Source organism: Haliaeetus albicilla, chromosome 16 (genome assembly GCF_947461875.1).
Source record: "Haliaeetus albicilla chromosome 16, bHalAlb1.1, whole genome shotgun sequence".
NCBI lineage: Eukaryota > Metazoa > Chordata > Aves > Accipitriformes > Accipitridae > Haliaeetus > Haliaeetus albicilla.
The window spans coordinates 14,692,651-14,715,321 of NC_091498.1; the positions used below are offsets into that span (position 1 = coordinate 14,692,651).

A 22,671-nucleotide genomic window follows, 5' to 3' on the forward strand; every position below is an offset into this window, starting at 1 on the left:
TTGTTCTCACCAGCAAGGAGGGGCTGGTGGGGAATGTGAAGCTCAAGGGCAGCCTTGGTGCAGTGACCATGAAATGGTGGAGTTCAAGATCCTTAAGGCAGCAAGAAGGGTGCAAAGCAAGCTCGCTACCCTGGACTTCAGGGGAGCAGACTTTGGCCTCTTCTAGGATCTGCTTGATAGAATACCATGGGATACAGCCCTGGAGGGAAGAGGGGCCCAAGAAAGCTGGATAATATTCAAGGATCAGCTCCTCCAAGCTCAGGAACAATGCATCCCAACAAAGAGGAAGTCAGGCAAAAATGCCAGGAGGCCTGTGTGGATGAACAAGGAGCTCCTGGACAAACTCAAACACAAAAAGGAAGCCTACAGAGGGTGGAAGCAAGGACAGGTAGCCTGGGAGGAATACAAAGAAATTGTCCAAGCAGGCAGGGATCAGGTTAGGAAAGCTAAAGCCTTGATGGAATTAAATCTGGCCAGGGACGTCAAGGGCACAACAAGAAAAGCTTCTATAAGTACATCAGTGATAAAAGGAAGACTAGGGAAAGTGTGGGCCCTCTCTGGAAGGGAACAGGAGACCTGAGACATGGAGACATGGAGAAGGCTGAGGTACTCACTGACTTTTTTGCCTCAGTCTTCACCAGCAAGTGCTCCAGCCACACCACCCAAGTCACAGATGGCAAAGGCAGGGACTGAGAGGATGAAGAACCACCCACTGTAGGAGATGATCAGGTTTGAGACCATCTAAGGAGCCTGAAGGTGCAAAAGTCCATGGGACCTGATGAGACGCATCTGCAGGCCCTGAAGGAACTGGCAGATGAAGTGGCTAAGCCACCATCCATATTTGAGAAGTCGTGGCAGTCTGGGGAAGTTCCCACTAACTGGAAAAGGCGAAACGTAACCCCCGCTTTTAAAAAGGGAAAAAAGGAAGACCCGGGGAACTACAGGCCAGTCAGTCTCACCTCTGTGCCCAGCAAGACCATGGAGCGGATCCTCCTGGAAACTATTACCTTGTCTCTAAATTGGAGAGACATGGATTTGACAGGTGGACCACTCAGTGGACAAGGAATTGGCTGGATGGTCGCACTCAAAGAGTTGCAGTCAACAGCTCAATGTCCAAGTGGAGATCAGTGACAAGTGGTGTTCCTCAGGGGTCAGTATTGGGACTGGCGCTGTTTAACATCTTTGTTAGTGACATGGAAAGTGGGACTCAGTGCATCCTCAGCAAGTTTGCCAATGACACCAAGCTGTGTGGTGCCGTCAACACGCTGGAGGGAAGGGATGCCATCCAGAGGGACCTTGACAGGCTTGAGAGGTGGGACCGTGCGAACCTCATGCAGTCCAACAAGGCCAAGTGCAAGGTCCTGCACATAGGTTGGGGCAATCCCAAGCAAAAATACAGGCTGTGCAACGAGTGGATTGAAAGCAGCCCTGCAGAGAATGACTTGGGTGTGTCAGTTGACAAAAAGCTCAACATGACTTGGCAATATGCTTTTGCAGCCCAGAAAGCCAACCTTATCCTGGGCTGCATCAAGAGAAGCATGACCAGCAGGTCAAGGGAGGTAATTGTCCACCTCTACTCTGCTCTCATGAGACCCCACCTGCAGTACTGCCTTCAGCTCTGGGGCCCCCCAACATAAGAAGGACATGGACCTGTTGGAGCAGGTCCAGAGGAGGGCCACGAAGATGATCAGAGGGCTGGAGCACCTCTCCTATGAGGAAAGGCTGAGAGCGTTGGGGTTGTTCTGCCTGGAGAAGAGAAGGCTCCGGGGAGACCTTACAGCAGCCTTCCAGTACCTAAAGGGGGCCTACAGGAAAGCTGGAGAGGGACTTTTTACAAGGGCATGTAGTGACAGGACACGGGGTAATTGGTTTTAAACTGAAAGAGGGTAGATTTTGATTAGATGTAAGGAGAAGAAGTTCTTCACTGTGAGGGTGGTGAGGCACTGGAACAGGTTGCTCAGAGAGGCTGTGGATGCCCCATCCCTGGAAGTGTTCAAGGCCAGGCTGGATGGGGCTTTGAGCAACCTGGTCTAGTGGAAGGTGTCCCTGCCCATGGCAGGGGGGTTGGAACGAGATGATCTTTAAGGTCCCTTCCAACCCAAACCATTCTGTGATTCTATGAACTCCTCCCCCAGACTGAGAGGAGGTATCCACAGCCTCTCTGTTTGCCTTTGGGGAGGGTCTTCTGACTGTGTAATCCTTGCACTGGTCCAGGTTCCCCTCCAGTCAACACACTTGGGAGGAGCTGAGTGGGACAGAGCCCCAGGAACACCAGGGAAGTGATGTCAAATGGGAGACAAAGATATTATTTATTTCTAGGAGCCAGTGATGCAATTTAAAAAGAACTATTCACTACAGAAACAGAAAATTACCTTGTCCAAGCAAATACCCTGTTGTTCTTCATTTTGAAATGTTCTCTTTTACATTCCTGCCAAAAAGCCCTCACATATCCAAACCAGGAGGTGCCAACATGAAGCCTCAGCAAGATTCTTTTCCTAAGCGATTTACTACAGCCCAGATTTTTGGTAATTTGGGGATTAGGAAAGAAAAAGGACACAAATCTTTCCTAATGTTTATTTTCAAGAGCTCTACATGGAGCCAAATTAGGTTTGCGGTAAGAGAGATTCAGTAGGTCATAGATTAACAGTGTCGCAACAATTAATTTATCCAATGCTTAGAACCAACCATACAGCAGAACAGTGCATCATAGGTGCCCAAGTCCTAAGCCCGTAACACATATGGAGCGGTGGTTCTTGGGTTTGTTTTTGAGTCTCCAATTGTAGGCAAACTCTGGCTGTCTGACAAAGGAAGCTGCAAACTGAGCAGAAAGAGGGCAAATCCTTGCTTGAGAAGATGTCTCATAGTATACTCTCTCCTGCTTGCAACTCCTCCTCCCCTAGAACAGTACTCTCAGAGCAGACCCTGGCGCAGGGCACCAAGGGACAGGAGAGGCCATGCCATGCTATGCTAACTCTCCAGGGCATCTCTGCCCAGCCATTCATCAGTTCATCAGCCGAAAATACCAGCTGGAGTTGTGCGTTCTGGGTTTTGTCTTGTTAACATGCAGCTCATTTTAGTCCCCAGGCACATGCTCCAAACCCATCAGGCCCATACACAATACCAAGATAAGGTTGCTCCTGTATCCTTGCCTCCCTTAGAGGAAAAATGTCATTTGTATTCTAGCAACACAAATGCTTCCTCATCATCCTCCATTGTGAAATATACTTCCATACTGCAGCTAGACAGTAGGAACAGTATTCATTTCACCTAGCCACGGATACCTGCATATGTAAATGTTTAATACCTGAATGGCTCTCTAAGGACCTTTTAAAGTCAGCAGAGATAACTTTTTTTTCTCTATACTGGAAAACCCTTCAGTCCAATGCACAGATCTATAGTATCTTAATTTCCTTAATTAACCTTAAATTTCTTTAATTAAAACACACAAGCAAAAAGAAAAAGTAGCTCTCAACTGAGAGCAGACAACGGCAGAGATGACAAACCTGTTTCTGTTACAGATGCTGCATGCTGCAGTAGGGAGATCTCCTGCAGTACAGAGCCATGAGAAAAAGTGATCTGCACCAAGATTTGAAAGCAACTAAGTTTTGGGGTGGCTTTTAACACCTTTTACACTTCGGGGAAGGCAAATATAGGCCTGTCAGGTTGTCATGGTTTAACCCTACCCCATAACTAAGCACTACACAGCCACTTGCTCTCATACTAAATCCAAAACACAACACTATACCAGCTACTAGAAAGAAAATTAACTCTATTCCAGCCGAAACCAGAACACAGGTTTATTATTATAATACTCATAATAGTGTTTTTTCAAACACATGATCCAAAATGCTGGAGGCCAGAAAAACTGCTTGCAAAGGACAAGGGAAAACTAAAAAGAACCTAACTGGCAAAAAAAGTCCACCTCTCTCAGTTTTTAGACTCTGCAAATTGCAAAAAAATGTAAATGTACTATAGTAAAAGCACAGAAACTTCTTAATTAACATATCTATTCCCTGTGTGTTTTCAGACACATCTACTAACTTAAGCAGTGATTTATTTATTTATTATCCTGTAATCTTCTATTGGAACACACTTACGAGTTATTTTGACTTCTGTGTCATGATTAAATTCAAGTTCTGGCAGTAACTGCTCCTCCTGGTTATTCTGATGCAGCCCTCTTATCTTTCTAGAAGAGCACATGCAGTACACTTTGGTCCACCTTTGCAGGGAGGGAGTTCACCACCAGAGTACATAAACCACTGAAGACACTGTTATCTTCCAACCCTTATGAAGTTTGTAGACCTGGCAGATTGCAAAGCTATCTTTTTATTTCTAAACCGAGCAAATTTGATTTGGAAACCTCATGGCCTCATAAATGTGGGATTTCACAACATAGCTTGCACAGAGTTGCTTTTCAGGATAGAACTGTGCTTTAATTGCTGGGAATTATTTCACCATGGCAACCTGGCTTCAGCAGTCAGACTTCTTGCTATACAGCCCAAGATACACAAACGCAGACAGTCTACTCTGCTCAGAGAGTACCAGGGTGCAGACAGGTTTGTCTTTGTAAGAACTGTTCTAGTTTCCTCACTGCTTTTTTGCCTTGCAAGCTCTCTTTGTACGATGAAAAACATTTATCTAACAATATTAACTAGTTTTAAGTAGTACTGTAGCCTAAAGAAAACCTGCAACAAAGGAAATATGTTAGATATGCAGGCAAAGCTCACCACCTTACTTGCATACTATGCTTTGGAAGACAGGTACGTATAATGTCTAATCTACTTGTAGTCTGGATTTTACAATTCTCAACTTTTAAAAGTCTACAAGAATGTCCAAAAATGCATTTTATAATTACACTGTGCAGTCTGAAAGAAGGCAATATGGACTGCATGACATTCCCCAAACAGTTAATGAGAATACTCGCTCCAAGAGTCTGTGCTCTCAATAGATAAATATTTTTCAACATGGTGCAACATGTCAGCTTGCAGCTGAGCTCAGTCATAGTTGTTGTCTCTCTCCTCAGCTCCCCAGAGGCAAGGAACAGTAAAGGACTGTCTTTTTACTTCCGGCAGGACTGGGCAAATTACAACTATTTAGGCACAAAAACTGTCCTACATCAGAAGGATAAACTAGTTATTTTTGTTGGGAAGAGAGAAAACAAATTCATCACCTGCCTTGCTACTACAGTTCCACCTTTGAAAACATCATCTATATGTAATCACACAGTAGGCAAGACTTCAACAGCTGAATCCTTCACATAAACACCATCTGGTTTACACCTTAAAAAAAATAAAAAGTGGTTTAATAGGACAGAAAAGTGCTAGGGCATATCACAACTGAGAGTGTACATAGAAACACAAGTAACAACACAGCTATTTCAAACATCTTAGCTTTTTTTTGTAGGAGCTTCAGTAAACAACATAAACTCAATTAGATGTATAGCATGGGAAAAAAATGTAAGTTGTTTTCACTGTTCATAAGCAATTTCGCATGCCTGCACCTGTAAACTCACTTTTAAAGCATTTGTACTAGCACACACATGTGCATCTTGTTGCATTGAGACAGAGCTGTGAGGAATGCAATTACCTACCGAGTCATTAGTTATTGAACAGGTTGGGCAAAGAAATACCAATGTGAAGAAGCAGCTCCACCTGAAATTGTCATCCACTGTATCAAGCTCCACAAACTTACACTTTAAATTAACTACAGCATTTTAATTAGGAAGGATATTTATTTACTAGAAATGACCATGGGTCGAGGTCAGTTCTCTCTCAATGGCAGCTTTGAACATCAAAAACTGATTTATTTTTTTCTTTTGTTAATATTCTGGCTTTCATTTAAACGAAAGTTAGTTCAGGGAAGTCCCACCTCTCCTGGCATGCCTTAGATCAGATCCTGTGATGAGAAACGGTGCCTTTCAGTCTTAGTATGAACTATCTTGTTAAACAAAAAAACTGAAATCCATAATTAGAAGGCATAAACTGTGTCTCCTCACAGGGTAAGAAAGAGTTGAAGGTAAAAGGAATCAAAGCATTATCTTAATTAGGTAACTTTCATTAACAAATTATATGTACAAAACATTCACTAACCTAACCATGTAGTTAATTTTTAAACTTTGTGACAGAATGATGCAATGCTCTGTTCAGTTTTGTCATCAACAGCACACAGCTGTTTCAGTATGCCCTAGAAAACAGCACATTAAAGTTTTGCTTTCTATACAATAGAGGAAAAAAATGTATTTAAAGTAAAAACTCTGTGGAATCATGGGCCAAAGTAAAGAATATTTGAATGATTGAAAAAAATAGTAGGGTGGATAATAGTTTAATTACTGGTACAGTTAGATCAGCCACTGTTAATTAGCTCATGAGACAGCAGTGATTCCCAACCTTAATTTATTAATTTTCAGGGTACTCCAAGGGAGACTGAAAAGCTTAAGTAGAAGCATCTTTACAGATGCTTACTGATCCATTAGCAATCAGAAAAACCCAAAAACATAGATACTCAAACTTGGAATGTTACCTCCAAGGGCTTGCTGAAATACAAATTCATTCTTTTAATTTAATGCCAAGAGCTCAGCCAAGAAATTGGTTAAGGGAAACTAGTAATTTTCAAAAATAAATATTAAAATTAGATGCACAGTTGCATGCTGAATTTGTTTCATTCCCTTGGCTGCACGTGCAAATGACAAGCAGTATCTTTAACTGTTCATGTGGATTTGCAATTAATCAGTTCACACAAGCAGAGACCAACATCTAAGATTCTTCCTCAAAACCCAATGCGAAGTCATGCTTTTACACTAGCTTTTGCAACCCAACAGCACACCTCAAAAGAAGGGATGGTTATGACCACCTAACTCTTCAAACACAGCCTGCACTGCTTGCCTGAGAAGCCCTGTTTCAATTCCTGGCAGCAACCGACAGTTCACACTGGTTTTGCAGAGATGTAACCACACTACTCGTGCGTAGCTGCGCTGGTAGTTTCACTGTGAAGAAACGAAAGATGGTCCCTAACCAGTGAAGAAGTCTCTCTCAAAATAGTTTACTATCACTGTTGGGTGATCCAGTTACTTCTCAATATTTTATTCTCTACTTCAAAAATCAATAGGAATCCTTCTCATAAAGCCTGTAACTGAATTCACTTAACAGATAGTTAGCTCGAATAAGAAAGATGTGCGGATTTGAAGATTGATGTATTTGAATCATGTACCTAGACATGAAAGAAAGCTTTGTATGCTGAAAAACAACAGAAAAATAAATATTTCAGTTGAGACAGAATACAGTTTCCCCTCTGCCCCACACAGTGGTCTCAAGACCCCAGCTTTATCTCTTCCCTGCACAGGTTTGTTCTGAAGAAATAAAGCAGTCACATCAAAACTGAGGACTTTGTGTAATGAAGAATCAGCAAAACTTCATTTATCACAATTTCCTTTCCCCTGTCTTGCCAAGTGCATCCTGCTGATTGTCAGCACTTCTCCCTGTAAGGCTTTGGTGTTCCAAATCTGGTATTTGTGGTCACATTGGACTGAAGAGCAGATCTGGTTAAGTGTCTGGAGTCTGAGTGGAGCTACCAAGGTGCACCTTATGTCACCCCTCCTGTGTGTGAATTTTTGTAAAAAAAGAAGCCCAAGCCTTCTTTCTTCATTAACTCCATGTACTTTGTATAGTGTGCCAGGATTATTTTTTTCAGATATTAAAGCTGTCCTAAGAATTTTAATATTCTGTCACTACCTGCCGTTCTGAGGACAGCTGCACTGACTGCTGATTCTTCCTTTTTTAAAAATGAATTACACAGACATCGACAATGTTCCTTTCACCTGGGGAGCATCTGCTACCACCAGTCCCTGCTGTCTGAGCAAAAGCACTTCTAAACTTATTTCAGTACCAGACAGAAATGAACTTGGAAAATTAACAGAGCAGCATTTTCTGACAAGCTCAAACAACCTAGCTCCACTGTTAATGAACACCATTAATTCCAAGAAGTGTGGTTTTTTTTCTTCAGAAAGCTGGAAGAAAGGGTTAATCCATACATCCTACACCCTTCTCTTTCCAGAGACCAAGTGCTGGCAGCTCTTAAAAGAAAAGCAACATCTCTAACAGCAGTTTGCTTAAGTCTTAGTTAAGATTCTGTTAAGCCCCACAGCACCAGGGATTAAGAAACAGGATTAGAAAATCCCCCTCAACAAAAGATTTTATCAAACTCAGTTTTGGTGTAGTCACAGAGAAAGATGTATGATAAGGGAACGGATAAATTTTGCCTTAGTCATGTTAGAGACAGGGCAACAACTGGTGGGAGACCACATTCCTAACACCATACCTCTTCAGCAAAGATCATCATGAATGGAAAGAGAAAAGCTCTTCTACAGAGGATTATTTTTTTCCTCCTACAAACCTACTTGATAAAGACCTTGGGGCACACAGATGGTTTGGGATACCAGAGAACAGCAGATAGAAATTAGGTGTGAAATGGATACTTTCTCCATAAAGAGCAGCACCAGAAACATGGGCTATTACAACACAGGAAGCAGAGACAAACCAGGAATTGTAGTCAACTACCAGAAGGATGAATGTTGCACACTCATACTTTGTGTATATATAAACTGAAATCATCTCCCAGGCAGAAACAAGCAGCTCGAATCTGGAGCAAATCCTATAATGAACTAGATGCATACCAAGAAAACAAAATAAAAGAAAGATGAATAATTTCAGAAGTTGGAGATGACAATCAAATCTATTCTTCTTAAAGTGTCCAGGAGGGATCTTCAGAAAAAAGAAGCTTACTTTTGCCTGCAAAACAGAGCAAAATGCTGTTAAACCTTGGGCAGGTGCCCTTCCTATACTAGCTCTGGAGACACCTTACAAGGTTATTTCAACACACAGAAGAATTTTAGCAGTCCTGTCCCTCTGGCTATTGCTTCACAGGATGTAGAACACGTAACCAAAATACAGCTCAATGTTGTAAATACCTCTGAAGAAAGACACTGACTTCTTCATTAAGTTAGTAAATTGTGTATGGTTCACCAATTTCCATAAACGCACCAGGGTCATGAGACACTCCTGCAGCAAATGCAAGTGAACAGACAGACAGACAGACGACTATACCAAAGAAATGGAGGAGTGCATGGCTCACTGGACCACTAGCGAGGGACAACATCTTTCCAGAGCACAGCTTCAAGTCCTGAGCTCCAGAAGGAGACCAGGTTGTTGCATGGCTTTGTCAGAAGTAACCCACAGCTCACAGTGGGGCTGAACAACAAGCAGAGCGCTACAAGCTTTGCAGCCACAACCAGAAGAGACTTTGCTACCTGCGTATGCGGGGGAACACCCGCCTGCATAAGCAGGGAGAGTCGCCCCTCTGGAGGGCAGGTCCCAGCCACGAGTCCACCAGCCTGGCAATGCCACTCAGGCCTACCTCCACTGCAACCTGCTCTGTCCCACGGACAGAACACCCGTGTCAAAGAACAGTCTCCACAAGAACATCTCTGCTTTCATACGCACAGAAGAGCTACCACAAAGCCCCTCCTGGCTGGTCACACCTTGCCAAAGCACAAGATGTTACCGCCCCACAGTGTCCTTGCTCCTTTCCGAGCAGCTGGGTGAGAGTCCCAAAAGGCTGTCATTGAACAAGAAATCAGCTCCTGTTACAGAAATATTCAGCAAGACACAGCACGACAATTACTGATGTCAGTTGCCCTGAACCATAAACATTTTGAACTATTTTGGTACAATGGAAAGTTGTGGGAGGGAGAAAGAAAAAGAACAGGACAGAAATAGCTGACATGGTTCTGAAGAGCATTTTGCCTATAAGTCCCTTCCCTGCACACTGTCCTCCCTCCCTTCTCTTCTGCCTGTCCCCAGACTTTTGCATTAATCAGATTAGCTAATGTTAAACAAGGCTCTTTCTAATTACTTTCTAATACTGTAGACTGGACTAAGGTATTGAAAAATGTTTCTACCTAAATTAGGATAAAACAAGATTGATTTTTTTTAAATACTTGCTTTAGTCCTGTTGATACACACGAGCATCACAGACAACAGCTATCTTCAGCAATGAGAGTCAAGGCAGTGGAGAAGAGGCAGCCACAAACGCATCCACCTGTGTCCCGTTTCATGAACACGTTCAAGACGACTTTGCATGATCACTTAAAAAACAGAATCCAGTGTCAAAATTAACCTGGTTTCTTTCTGATCTTGCTATGAATTGAGGAATAGATATAGGATTTCATTTTTCAAAAATTTCTAAGTGCTGGATGTAAAGATATATAGCACTATCCATGATGCCAACACAAACTTGCTAATTTATCTGACTGAAGCCATCATTAGCACACTATCACTGAAGACAAATTAGTACGCTCTCAAAAAGCACTTGTAAAAATTCCACTTTGTTAGTGATGCCAATGGCACACTTACTCAAAAAGAGTGGGGTTGGTTGTTTTATTTTTTGGTTGGTATCCAAATCAATCCCTGCACATTGCTGTAAAAAGGGAGGCTCCTATGAGAAAGTGGAATTTTAAGTTATCTATTCCCACACTCATCCTGGACTATGTGTACCTATAAATCATACTGTACTTTATCAGAATTCATTACACAATGACATCACAACTCTGTAGCCCACATCATTCCTCTTTCCTGACACCATATCACCAATTATTAGTCAACTATCCCAGAGGGACTCGGTTTCACTGGAGACTTAAAAGCAAACACACTGACTAGGAAGCTGCATGAGGTGTCATCTCCGATAATCACCTGCACAGGACCCAAAGCGCCAGGGCACAGCAAACGCGCTACAGTTCTGAGCCTCATTCGAGCATCTGAATCAGAATTCAAGCACTGGCACAGGCAGTGAACACTGTGTCCTGAAGTCATCAGCAAGCAGCTCTGAAGAATGCTTATGGTCAGATCAGTTATCCGCTGGGACCAAAGAGGGGAGATCTCTCCTGTACCCGCGTCTTCCTGCCACTTGTGCTGCTTGAGGCCAGTAAAAAGCACACCTCTGCAAGGAAGCTAACAGTAATCAGCTGCTTCACAAAAAACTTGAACAATTAATTAAATAATGTTAAAAAGTAGACTAATATTCCAAGTTTTTACATTGTACTTTTTTCCCTTTCCCCTTCTACCTCTCTCTAGAACCACCAACTTGTAGAAAACAAAACAACAACAAAAAACAGAAAAACTGCATCCATTCCCTCCCCCCCCCCCAACTATGGGCAAAATAATTAAACAATTCATTACAGGAGAGGAGAAAAATGAGATTAACATATTTCAAAGATACGTCTGAAGTGAAACAAAAGTCCTAATTAAACTCTGTGCTAAGGAATACACATAACTTCATCTCAGCTATGCTATGATTAATTTAAAGGGGAGATGACACTTTTCTAATGGTACTTTAATTTTTTTAAATCATTACAAGTGTGTAGTCTTGGTCCCATCCCTGAAGTGTTAAACACAGTTTACTAATCCATATGATGAAAGATACAAGCATCTCCAGAGTTCTTCATAGCTGAATCACTAATAAGTTAAAGGAGTAATAAACCTAAAAGTAGCTTTCATAAAAAATTAATTAGAAAGGCTGAGAGCACATCTGTTGCTTTTGTTACATTCCCCCCCCCCCCCCCCCCCCCTTCTGGTTCAGTTGTCTTTCCCCATGCTCTTTTAAACTCTTTTCAGGTTCTCAGGGATGCTGCTTCTTCTCATGAAGCCTTTTTGCTTCCTCACACTTCCCTCCTTCTTTCCTCCCCATACTGATTTTTCCTTTGGCAGCTGTTACTACTAGTGTGTGACACAGACACTATTTGACACCCAGCAGCTAGGAGGACTTGGACCTACTAACTAATGAAAACAACTTGCATGTTAAAAGCTTCAAGAGAGTGAGTTAGTTGTAAGTACATACAACTCATGTAAATAATATACAACAAATTTGCTGTGGAGGAAAATCATACTGACTAAGTATCATACTGGAACAACTGAGCTTTATAATTCACTACCAGGAGAGAGACAGAAACGGAGGACAATTTAGAGAGAAGGACAGGCACTCTACCCCTTGTCCATCGTGAATTTCTGCAGGTCCTTGGCAGCCTGTGGAGTGCCGAGAGGGAATGGTGATGGCTCCCGGTTACGCCTGAGGAAAAACCCTAAAATGCAGTAGGCTGTTCATAACGCCGGGCTACACACAAGCAAGATATCCTTTGAACTCATCACCAAGCCATTTGTAGGCCTGAGCAACAGAAGAAAAATTACTTCATCCACAGTTTAGTATTGATTCATCTTCTGTATAGGCTACAGAAAACTCAATCAGCAGTGTTTCAGGTGGCCAGGCTTAAAAGTCATGTTTGATACCCTTTGTCCTACAGTTACTCTGAAATAGATGGTAAACCATTACAGTAATGTGGGATTCATCTCATTTAACTTCATATGACTAAAACAGAGGTGCTAGCGAGTGAGCTAGTTGCTCTGTATTGGGCTGGCACTGCACCTCTGCACTCAAAAGCTCCCTGTTCTTCTCTACCAACAATAAAGTGGACAAAGCTCACCTGTGGATGCCAATGCTCAAAGAAATCCCACCACAGCTGTCACCAACAAGCCACCATTTTTGGCCTAAACGAGGTCCCATGTGGCTCCTTCTTTCACCGTCACTGGGCTCACACTTTCTTAAGCACTAATACCCAATTTCTGCAAAAAGGGAACTTCGATTGGACTTACTTAACCAAGGCTGCTAGCTAGTAACTGTGCTCTTACACTGTCTGATCTATTTGCAGAAAAGGATGAATTTATGTTTTACAGAACAAAAACTGAAGAAAAGCAAGATGAAGCAACACACATAAGGTCAGATAAGGCATCTGAAGTATATTCAAGAAGAGAAGCAAGAGAACCAGTCTGGCATCTAAAGAAAGTTTTTGTGACTTGACATTTCTCTCAAACTGGGTACAAAAGGAGATAACCCAGAATGAAAAGACACATTTAAAAAACCCTCTACTACAAAATAGTAATTACTCCCATCTAGTAACAGCTTAGCAAAATAAAGTTACACTATTAATTCCCGAGCCCCAAATATTTTATGTATGACAACAACTTTTCCCTGCTTTCACAACAGTTTTATAGTATATGTAGAAAATAAACCTCAGGGAAAAAAGGCAAGTAAAATTATGCGCAATTCCTGCACATACTCCAGTTGGAGGAGAAAGGACAAGGTTTGTTATACTTTTTCAAAAGCGTTCACTGAACAAGTCATAAAAATATATGTTTTGCTGCTAAGTCACATGAAGTTACCTATACTTTAAAATAAACTGCCATAGTTGCTGGACAAAAGGTCTGGCAATTCTTCCCTACAGAGGCACCCATCTATTTACATCTGGGAGTGCTGCCAACAGAACAGCTACCAAAAACTTCAAAAGGTTCACGGCATGAATAGCAAGCCACTGGCCAAAGGATTTTATGATATGACCAGCTGTGTAACACCACATTGAATTACAGACACACCACCCCCAAAAAATGCAAAGAAGGGATGTTAAACTTGTTAAAAAGCTGAAAAAGAAACCTGAATTCCTTAAACTAATGTTTTCTACAGGAAACTAATTTTTAACAGGGGAAAAAAAAAAGGTACTGCAATACAGCACTTCCTTAAGAACAACTCTAAGCATTCTTCTCACCAAGCCTACTGTAAGCCCAGTGAACTTCTCTAAGTTTAAGTTGCAGCCAGAGCTCAGCCGCTTTGTGATCAGAATGCTCTGTTGTAATAAATGGCTCCCCTAAATTCACTCAGAGAGAGGAGAGACATGAGTCAACAGAGGAAGAGAGGGATAATGTTTCTGTTGACAAACATTTAACAATTGGCAACAGATAGTAGGAAACAGGGACAAACGAAAGCTTGCCAAATAAAGTTATGCTGGAGGAACAAGGCTCCTTTTTGGAGCAGCACTGCATTCTTCATAGATCCCAGAAAAATATCTGAACACACTTAACCAAAATAAAAAGCTGCAGTTGTTGAAGAGCAAGGCTGCTAATCCTAATACTTGCGGTGACGTTTTTCCCTGCACACCAGAACGGGTCAGAACTCCTCCGAATCAAATTACTGCACATCCTTTGCCAAAGAGTCTGGTTTTGGTCTCCCTAGTCATACACATCCTGGTGTTCACACAAGTCCTTCTGAGCTACATGAGCAATTTTTTTCCCTCATCTTGCAACATTTCTGTAGAAAACATGCCAAAGCATATGTAGCGCCTCAGTCAGACTCCTTATTCAGGAAAGCCAGGACCTTCACTGTCTGCTTACGTCCTGGAAATTCAGTTCTCAGGGAGCGCAAACAGAACTTGACTGCAGTGTTATGGGTGGACAAATGTTTCTCTCCAAGCAGCTATTGCGGTTCCAACTTCCACCCTCCCAGATTGCCACACAAGACCCAGAGGGAGCCAAAGGCAGCCTCCCTCCTCCAGACGCGAGGGGGGCTGAGCAGAACAAGGCACCCGGGCCAGATTTTTAACTCCGGCTCCAGCTCCCCTCTCTCTCAGGGCCGTACACGCACACGCGCACACACACACACTCGTTCCTGGGGGGTAAACCCCCCGTTCACGCACACCCGCCCGCCCACGGGAGCCCCGCGGGGCAGCCGCCCTGCCTGCCCGCCGCCGGACCCGTCCTTACCGCAGCACTTTGCCCACCGCCTGCAGGACCATTTTGCAGCTTAATCCGGGTTTGGGACTCTGGGCGAGGACGGGCCGTTCAGCGGGGAGGCTGCCGTGATCCCCAACCATGGTACGGCGGGAGGAGCGCGGCGCAGCCGAGCCGAGCCGAGCCGAGCCGAGGGGGGAAACGCCGGGGCGCCGGTGGGCAGGGCAGGGCACGGCCCGGCCCGGGCTCTCCGCCCGGGCTCTCCGCCCCTCTCCCCGGCCAGCAGCCGCCCGCCCCGCCGAGCGCCCCGGCCCCGCCCCGCCCCCGCCCGGCGCCGCCAATGGGCAGCGGCGCTGGGGGCGGGCGGCAGCCGCGGCTCCTCCGCCCGGCCCGGCGCTGGCCCGTTCAGGCCGGAGAAGGCCGCGGCTCGGTCACGCAACCCTCTCCTCCCTCGGGCCCCGGCGCCGGGCACGGCTTTGCGGTACATTTCGGGAAAACGCTGCAAGGAGCCGGGGGGCCGTGGCGGGTCTGCGAGCAGTGGGGCAGGAGGGAGGAAGCAGCCCGGCCCCGGCCCCAGAGGGTCCACCAAAGCAGCACTGTCCAACAAAGCACCACCATCAGTAATAAAATCCCCTGCCGCTTCTTTTGGCAGCCAAAAAGTAAGGAGGACAAAGGACCTGCGGTAGGACGGCGATGCCGCGCGACACACAGTGCTACAGGCCCCGTCCGTAATGGGGCCACGCTGGGCTCCCGGTGAGAATGGGAATAACGACGCCTTCCGCGAGCAAGGCTTTGCACTGCTCTCTCGGGACTCAGCGACAAACGGGCACGGGCTAGCCCGAGAGCAGAGCTAGGTACGTTCTGCCAGAAACACAGTTTTACACAGTGAACGTCAGCCCAGCAATGACATCAAGACCTTTATCAGAGGGGTTTAAACAGAGGAAGGGTGAACAGTAAAACCGCAAACAGCAAGAACCACCTTGCCATTACGACCAGAGTTAAGAGCAGGCGCTTGGGCAGTGGTCCTCAGAGGACGAGTGATTAAGCAGCATCCCCAAACATAAGGTCCGTTGTGACACACCAGCAGTTTTACATAGGGAAACTGCTTTGCAGTGAGTTTTCTTAACAGACCTTCGAAAGGCGCTGTACGTCCAACTCCTTAGCCCCACCACATAACCACCACTCCGCACACACCTTTCGGACAGGCAGCTGTGGCCACGGCTTGCTGATGTAGCATTTAGAGCCAAATCATAACAAAAAACGTGACGCGCGTGGTGTGACCTAGAACACAAAGCCCTGAGGACATCACTTATTCTGGCACACTAAAACCCGACCCGTGACATCTCGGAGAAAACGGTGGTTTTGCCATTTTACATACACCAGCTGCAGTCGGAAGGGGCAGTTCCCCAGACAGGTATAGCCAAGCACTCCAGTTCATTTACTAAACAGACATCTTCCCCTGTAAACAGAAGGCCAACAGACTTGTTGAATTAAACCTAGCACAAATCATGCCATTGCTGCTGTCACCAACCCAACATCACTCGGTCAAAGCAGGTGGGAATGTGGCTGCTGTTTGCATAAACCCAAGAAACTGCAGCCACGTGATGCAACTTGGAGGAATCACGTGCTGCTACTCATTCCCAAAGCACCTACCCAGGCAGCAGTGTTTGTCAGTCACACGCTGTCTTTAGCCGCACGTCCAAGTTAGGCCTCTACGCCCTTGTGCAGCAGGAGGTATTTTTATTCCCACTCTCCAAGCAATCCACTTAAGATGGAGTTTTAATGACTTCACTGATAGCACACAGGAAGCCTGCAGCTGAACACAGCTCAGCTTTCCACTCTGCAGCCCAGCGCTTCATACAGAAGATTATCCAACCCTTAAAAAATCTGATGCCTGCCCAATCTTTTCCCCAAGTAACAGCGACTTGTCACAATTAAAAAGCAACAGTCCTGGCAAATGGAGGAAGGACATCTGCCAAGAGGGCAGTTGCCCTTGCTTCGTTCACCAGTGAAATCTGCACAGAGCGAATTTTGTTTGTTAAAAAAACACCCTAAAAACAACCAGCCTGTGATATAAAGCAGCTTAAGTTTTATTAAAAGTCTGTCTATCCAAAGTAAATTAAAGAAAAATCCAGGGGTCAAACCAAAATAAATACAGCTCTGTGGTGTTACAGTTGTATTTGGAAAGCTGGCCTCTCCATGACTCTGACAGCTAAACACTGCTCTTCAGAGATGGAGCTTCAGTGATATCACACAGGTTAGGAACTGATGCTCTGGTATTAAAACTGATAGATAATGGAAATAAATTTTTTAAACCTGATATCTTTTTATTTTAACCCAGATGAATGACCCACTTCTCTATTCTGTTAGCTTCTGCATCAAACCGGTACTTTCCCTTTCCTCAACCATACCTGTCCACAGCACCCTTTCCTCCACCTAACAGTTTTCCTCCATTCAAGCAGTATCCCCTTTTTGGATCTACTGCATGCTACAGTTTACCATGCTACGGTCAATTTTAAATGCTCCAAAATAATAAAACCAAAACACACACTTTATTTATATGGCATCAACATAAGTAATTTAAAACACATGTGCAGCATGGATTCTCACACTTCAAGATTTAGGGCACACGTGCAGACACAAATGGGTTTACGTGAAAGCCGCTGCATCCAGAAAGATCAGTACTCAATCTAAAAGCAATTTGTTTATTTGAATACAGCTACTGGTCTGATCTCTACGTATGCATGTTCTGAAGGATGCATATCTGCACTTCCTCAAGAGTGTGTCTTACAGCCATCCGATATGCTGCCTATTTACATCCATAGGTACCTTCTTTTCCACCTGCTTCCTCAACACCCTCTGCATGAAACAACTGTTGGATCCAGCCTTAGCACAAGTGTGCTTCAGCAGCAGCAAACTGCTTCTAGCAGATACCTTACCCACCAGCCAGGCTTGAAAGATCACAGAGTTGAGTATTGAAATAAATACTAAAACATTAACAGAAATATCTGTGAACGGACCTACCAAGAGCTTTATGACTTGTACGTCAGCAAGACAGTAACATCACTGCTGGCACGTGAAGGGCACAAAATGGTATAATACTAGGAAGAGGGGAGCCCCATTTCCCACCACTTACACATGACTATATGTGCTTACAGTACACTGACGGAGTTTTCTACATTGATCCCAACTACCAAGCCAAGGAATGGTATTTATAAATTTTATGAATAATGCTTTGTATTTATGATGACGTTATAAGAAGCAGTTAACAATTACATATTTATTTGCCCCTTTTATGGTTCCATAAAAATTAAGTGTCAAGCAGCCACCACCGGGATGTATACTGGTACCCAGAGGTTTGGCAAAGCAAGTCGTATCAACACAGACAAGCAAACAATGTCGGGGGGGGGGATCATAACCATTATTTTGATTAAGGTACAATTCAGCATTTATATGTATAGAAATGAGGCCTTGTAACATCAGACTTGTAAAGTTCTGTTTTAAATTAAACTGAAGTTTATTGTGTGTCCCTCACTGACATACGATGTTTCAATTTTGCTAGCTAATTACCCCTTTTGTTTGACTTTAGTGTGCCCTGCTAGCACCTAGCCAAGTACCCTTTCCAGTTACCTCCAGTTACCTCAGGACTCTGGAACCACTCAAAATCAACAATGAAAACATTTTATCTTTTAGCTTGCTTCTAAGTGGTATTTTTACTGAGATTACATTTGCTCTCCATTTTGTCATCCTCATACAGCAGCAAAGATGGCAGGAGCAACTCTGCTCTATATAGACAGTAAAGGCGTGGGTTTTTGACAGAAGACAGCCTGAAGTCAAAGTTATCTCTGTCTCAAAAAGCAGTGGTCATAGTGAAGGGGGAAATAAAAGATTTCAGGGATATACTTTCAGCTCCACTCTTGAGATAATAGCAGGAGAAATCAGTCTTCCTGACCACACAGAGTGTTGTGATAGAAGCCTTATCAACAGTGGCCACACACATGGCAGAAAGTTTGTGCATGTAAGATTGAGCTTAAAAGCAGCACATTTGTAAGTGACAAGGTGCCTATGTTTGCTGCTTTATTGAAAGCTCTGGTAGCAGCAATAAGTCAGTGTCTATCCTGCAACCACCACCTTTGGCTTCATCAGTGCTGGGGGGGGGGGGGGGGGGGGGGTCTGCAATAGGCAGAGAGAAAAAATGGTACATAACATTCTCACCTAATGCATAACATGAGAAAAAAAACAATCAATTGCAGCAAGAACAGCAAAATACCTCAAAATATCAGTAAAGCTCCACCAGGAACTGCAAAGAATTTATATTATGGCATTTTGGAAAGGATGCACAAAGTGAAAAGAACCAAGGGTTCATCAAGTACCACTTTACTTAAAAAAAATAAAGAAAAAAGAAAAAGGAAAGTGAATGCTACTCCATGTACCAAACACAGAAATCATGATCTCAAAGGCACTGTGTTTCTGGCATGTGTGTAGGCATATCTATTGTTCTGAAATCCCATGAAATGTCAAGCCAGGTTCATCAAGAAGCGTGTACGGATGAGAGCTGAAGAAAATGTATGTGTTGAAGGAAGCAGCAATAGCAGCAGCTCAGCAGGAGATATTCAACTCTACCAGCATTGAGCAAGTACCTGAGAACTATTAAGAAAGGAAGGGACAGTCACACTCATGGAGACCACTCTACAGGGAGAAGTGATGTGAAAGAGAGGAGGGAGTTGATTTTTATCACCTGCATTTCAATCAGTCCTCCTGAGTCAGCCCACCTCAAGTGACAGAAGTCCTCTGCAAAACACATGCTGGCAGAGCACTTGTTTCCTGAGCATCTGTTCCAGGTGAGTTTGTGCAAGTAGATTCTCAGTCAATGAATTGCCGTGGAGTTAGAGAGAAACGTCAGATTCAGACCTTAGTTTGTAGTACCCCTGAAAACTTACTATTGTTATAAAAATAATTTCTGGTTTTAAAAGTTATTATTCTGAATCTCAGGCGAGTTCCAAGATTACTGCATTCTGCTTAAAGTTTCCCCTGCTTTCAACTGAAAAGGTTCTTTGCTTTCTGTACTACAGTGTTGTATACCATTATACAGCACCCTATTTCAGTGACGGATGAAGCAGTCCCTATATGGTACCTTTCTTACATAGTTCATTCCAGAATAATAAAACATCACAGTGACACAGCCTCAGGAGGCAGAGAGTTTTCCTCTTTCTAGTTTGCAAAACAATATGCTTGGCACTACTATATAAAGGAACAATAAACTGGAAAATATTTGCAAATAAACAGCTCCAATCTATCACCCTCATAAAACTGTCTTCCATATAGACAAAGTTTGCTGGGCAAAAGCCTAGCAACAGCTCCAGGTGACAGAGAATATCTATCTCAGAGAGGATTAAATCCCTTTTATTTTCTTACAGTGGGGGAGGAGGAGAGAAGAAAACACAACCAAGTAAAGATGTGCCAGTGAAGCTAATGCATTTATCATTCTGAGCACCCAAAAGGATGTCTTTCAACACATGCCTCTCAGATTAAGTCAGAGGAAGAAGCCTTACCAAGCAGAGTACCTGCTGATAGGCTGCATGGGGTACCCACAGCATACTGTAAGGACTGAGATGCTTAATTTATACCATTGCAGCCACTGTTAGTTCCTTCCTAGAGATAACACATTTAAGAACTTCATCTCACATTTTACCATGACTTTTTTATTCTTGCCCTAATTTTGAAGTTTAACTAGGCTGCACTCCAGGGAAGCATTAGTGCAATATGCATTTGATACAGAAAAGCTAAAATGAAAGACTCCTGTTCTTTTCCTTCCCTTCCCCAAATATGCTGGACCTCAAGCTTCATATAGAGGTAAAACTTCTAAAACTTGGCTAAGAAGTTCTCCCCAGGGATTGTTTAACATATTCAGAGCTACTTGCTACATATATACAGAACTCTCCCTGTAAGTTCTACAACACAACTACTGTTCTCACAGGCTTAGGTAAACATAGCATGGAAAACAAAACTTTAATTGCAAATTGGCACGAAACTCTAGACTAAGGAGTCAAAGGTGTAATCAGCACAGGAAAGGAGGGTATCTGTGTCAGCACTGTTATTGGTCAGGACTATCTATGCTTGGGTGGGAAGGCATAGAAGGAAAAAGGGGAGACACTGGGAGTGAACTTGCAGAGTTTTCCCAGACAGATGGAGACCCCCTAAGGAAATAAAAGTTTGCCTCCTTTTTGGTGCTAAGAATGGCTTCATTTCAGTATAGCAGATGATTTTATCTGGTAATGTCACGTTTAGATGACAGTATGAGGGAAAAACAATTCATGAAATAAGCATGAAATTTATTCTAGGAGATTTTTCTCCAGGCATACATTACAAAATATAACCCACACAGCTTACATTATGTAAGATTAAACTGGGGAAACTATTCATTGTAATTCCTGGCACTTACAGAATAATTCCTTAGCTACTACTTCTAAAAAGCAGGACCACAAAATCCAGAAGTCACAAAATTAACTTGGTTCACACCCAGACCAGTGCACATTTGCATTCCACATACAACTCAAAACACACATGCTGCATCCCAGCTAATTTGATTTCTTAATACCTCGCAGACCCAGCCACAGATCAGAGCGACAGTAGGCCAGTAACAGCTTCTGCCATGTTAACGATGCCATGAAGTACCTAACTTAAAACCTGAAATAGTTCAAATTTATGAAGCAGATGAAAAAATTTCCAGCAGTTGTTCAGCCTAGCAAAGCTGTGCAAGTACTGTTTGTGTTGCAGCAGCTCAGCTCAGAGGAGGGGCCACTTCACAGCTCTGAAGTAAAACCTGTTTGGTCAGGGTGCTTGTGAAGGCGTACACTGGAGATGGACACAGGGCTACAGAAAGACACTAACAAGTAGTTTGTTGGAGGGACTCACCTCTGCTGAAGTTACACGGCTGCCTTTCAGTCATGGAAGTAAAAGCATGAAGATCTTGCCTTTGAGGAATCCTCAAACCTAACATACCACTGATTAAGCATTTTGAGCCATTTGAAAAAATGAAGTTATTTTTCAGTATGTTAAATGAGATATTTGTAAATATACTGGGGAAAAAAACAACTTGAAATTTTAGAGGACAATTCTTGACACTTGGTTATAGTCAAGATGTTACACACAAGAACCCATAATATTCTCACAGCAGCGGTCTTGGGTCTTTGCTGCGCCTGCCAGTCTTGCCTGTGTGAGAGCTCTGCTGCACATGGGACATACACTTAAGTAGGCATGGCCACACAGAACTGCATAGCATAAATAACCTGCTTGTAATTTTCCTAAAACTTGTTACGAAAATACAGCCAGTTTTCATGCTTTGATTTTTTCTGACAAAGAAAATGGCTTAAGTGCATTCACTTACCCATTTGATTTCAATATCACACTTTGATGGTAGAAAACTTCAAGCATCTTACAAAACCCAACATGATCATATGATCTTGGGATCAACCCTCTCCTCCAAATTCTGGACAGATTTGGACAAAAAGTGGCACGATAATACAATTAAAGGTTAAGACTACCATACACTTTTTTCAGACACTGCACTAACACGTGCTGGAAGCACACTGGTCTAGTTGAATAAGGAACTAGTGGATTAAAAAAGCTTGTATACATAGGATTGTATCATATTCATCGTTTCTAAACAATATTTCTTCAAAAGCAAGTTAAGTGAGCCACTGAGTGAAATCATACTAGTAGTAAAAAAAAACTCAAAGAACACCCAAAAGAGTAAAATTTATGGAAAATATCACTTCTCTATTAAAAAATATATATATATAAAACACAACTACTTGAATTGTAACAAACCATCAGAATTTACCTTTTTAGGCTCAGAATATTTGAAAGCAATTTTTTAAAAAGCCCCTCCTGGAAGCGTACAGAGGTCACGAGGGGGTCTACTTACGACAGAACTGCCTTCCAAATTATAGCTAGATTATCACTTTACAGGACACAAGTATTTTTATTACTGTGACATGCTTACACTGCTGTACACCCTGGTTAAGAGGCAATCATGGATTTCATCTTGAGTGAAACACCATCAAATAAA

At 43.2% G+C, this 22,671-nt stretch overlaps 1 protein-coding gene across 7 annotated transcripts in view; it reads right to left on the bottom strand.

Annotated features, from left to right (window-relative positions):
• Positions 1-22,671, bottom strand: part of MOB2 (MOB kinase activator 2) — a 120,931-nt gene that overhangs the window by 20,703 nt on the left and 77,557 nt on the right. Inside the window, exon 1 of one of the 7 annotated variants that reach the window (XM_069803607.1) lies at positions 14,634-14,863. The exons of the other annotated variants lie outside the window; for them this stretch is intronic. Coding sequence (XP_069659708.1) covers positions 14,634-14,743 — 110 coding nt within the window. The 5' untranslated portion in view covers positions 14,744-14,863. Of the gene's footprint in view, positions 1-14,633; positions 14,864-22,671 lie in introns of those variants that run through there. 7 annotated transcript variants of the gene reach the window in all.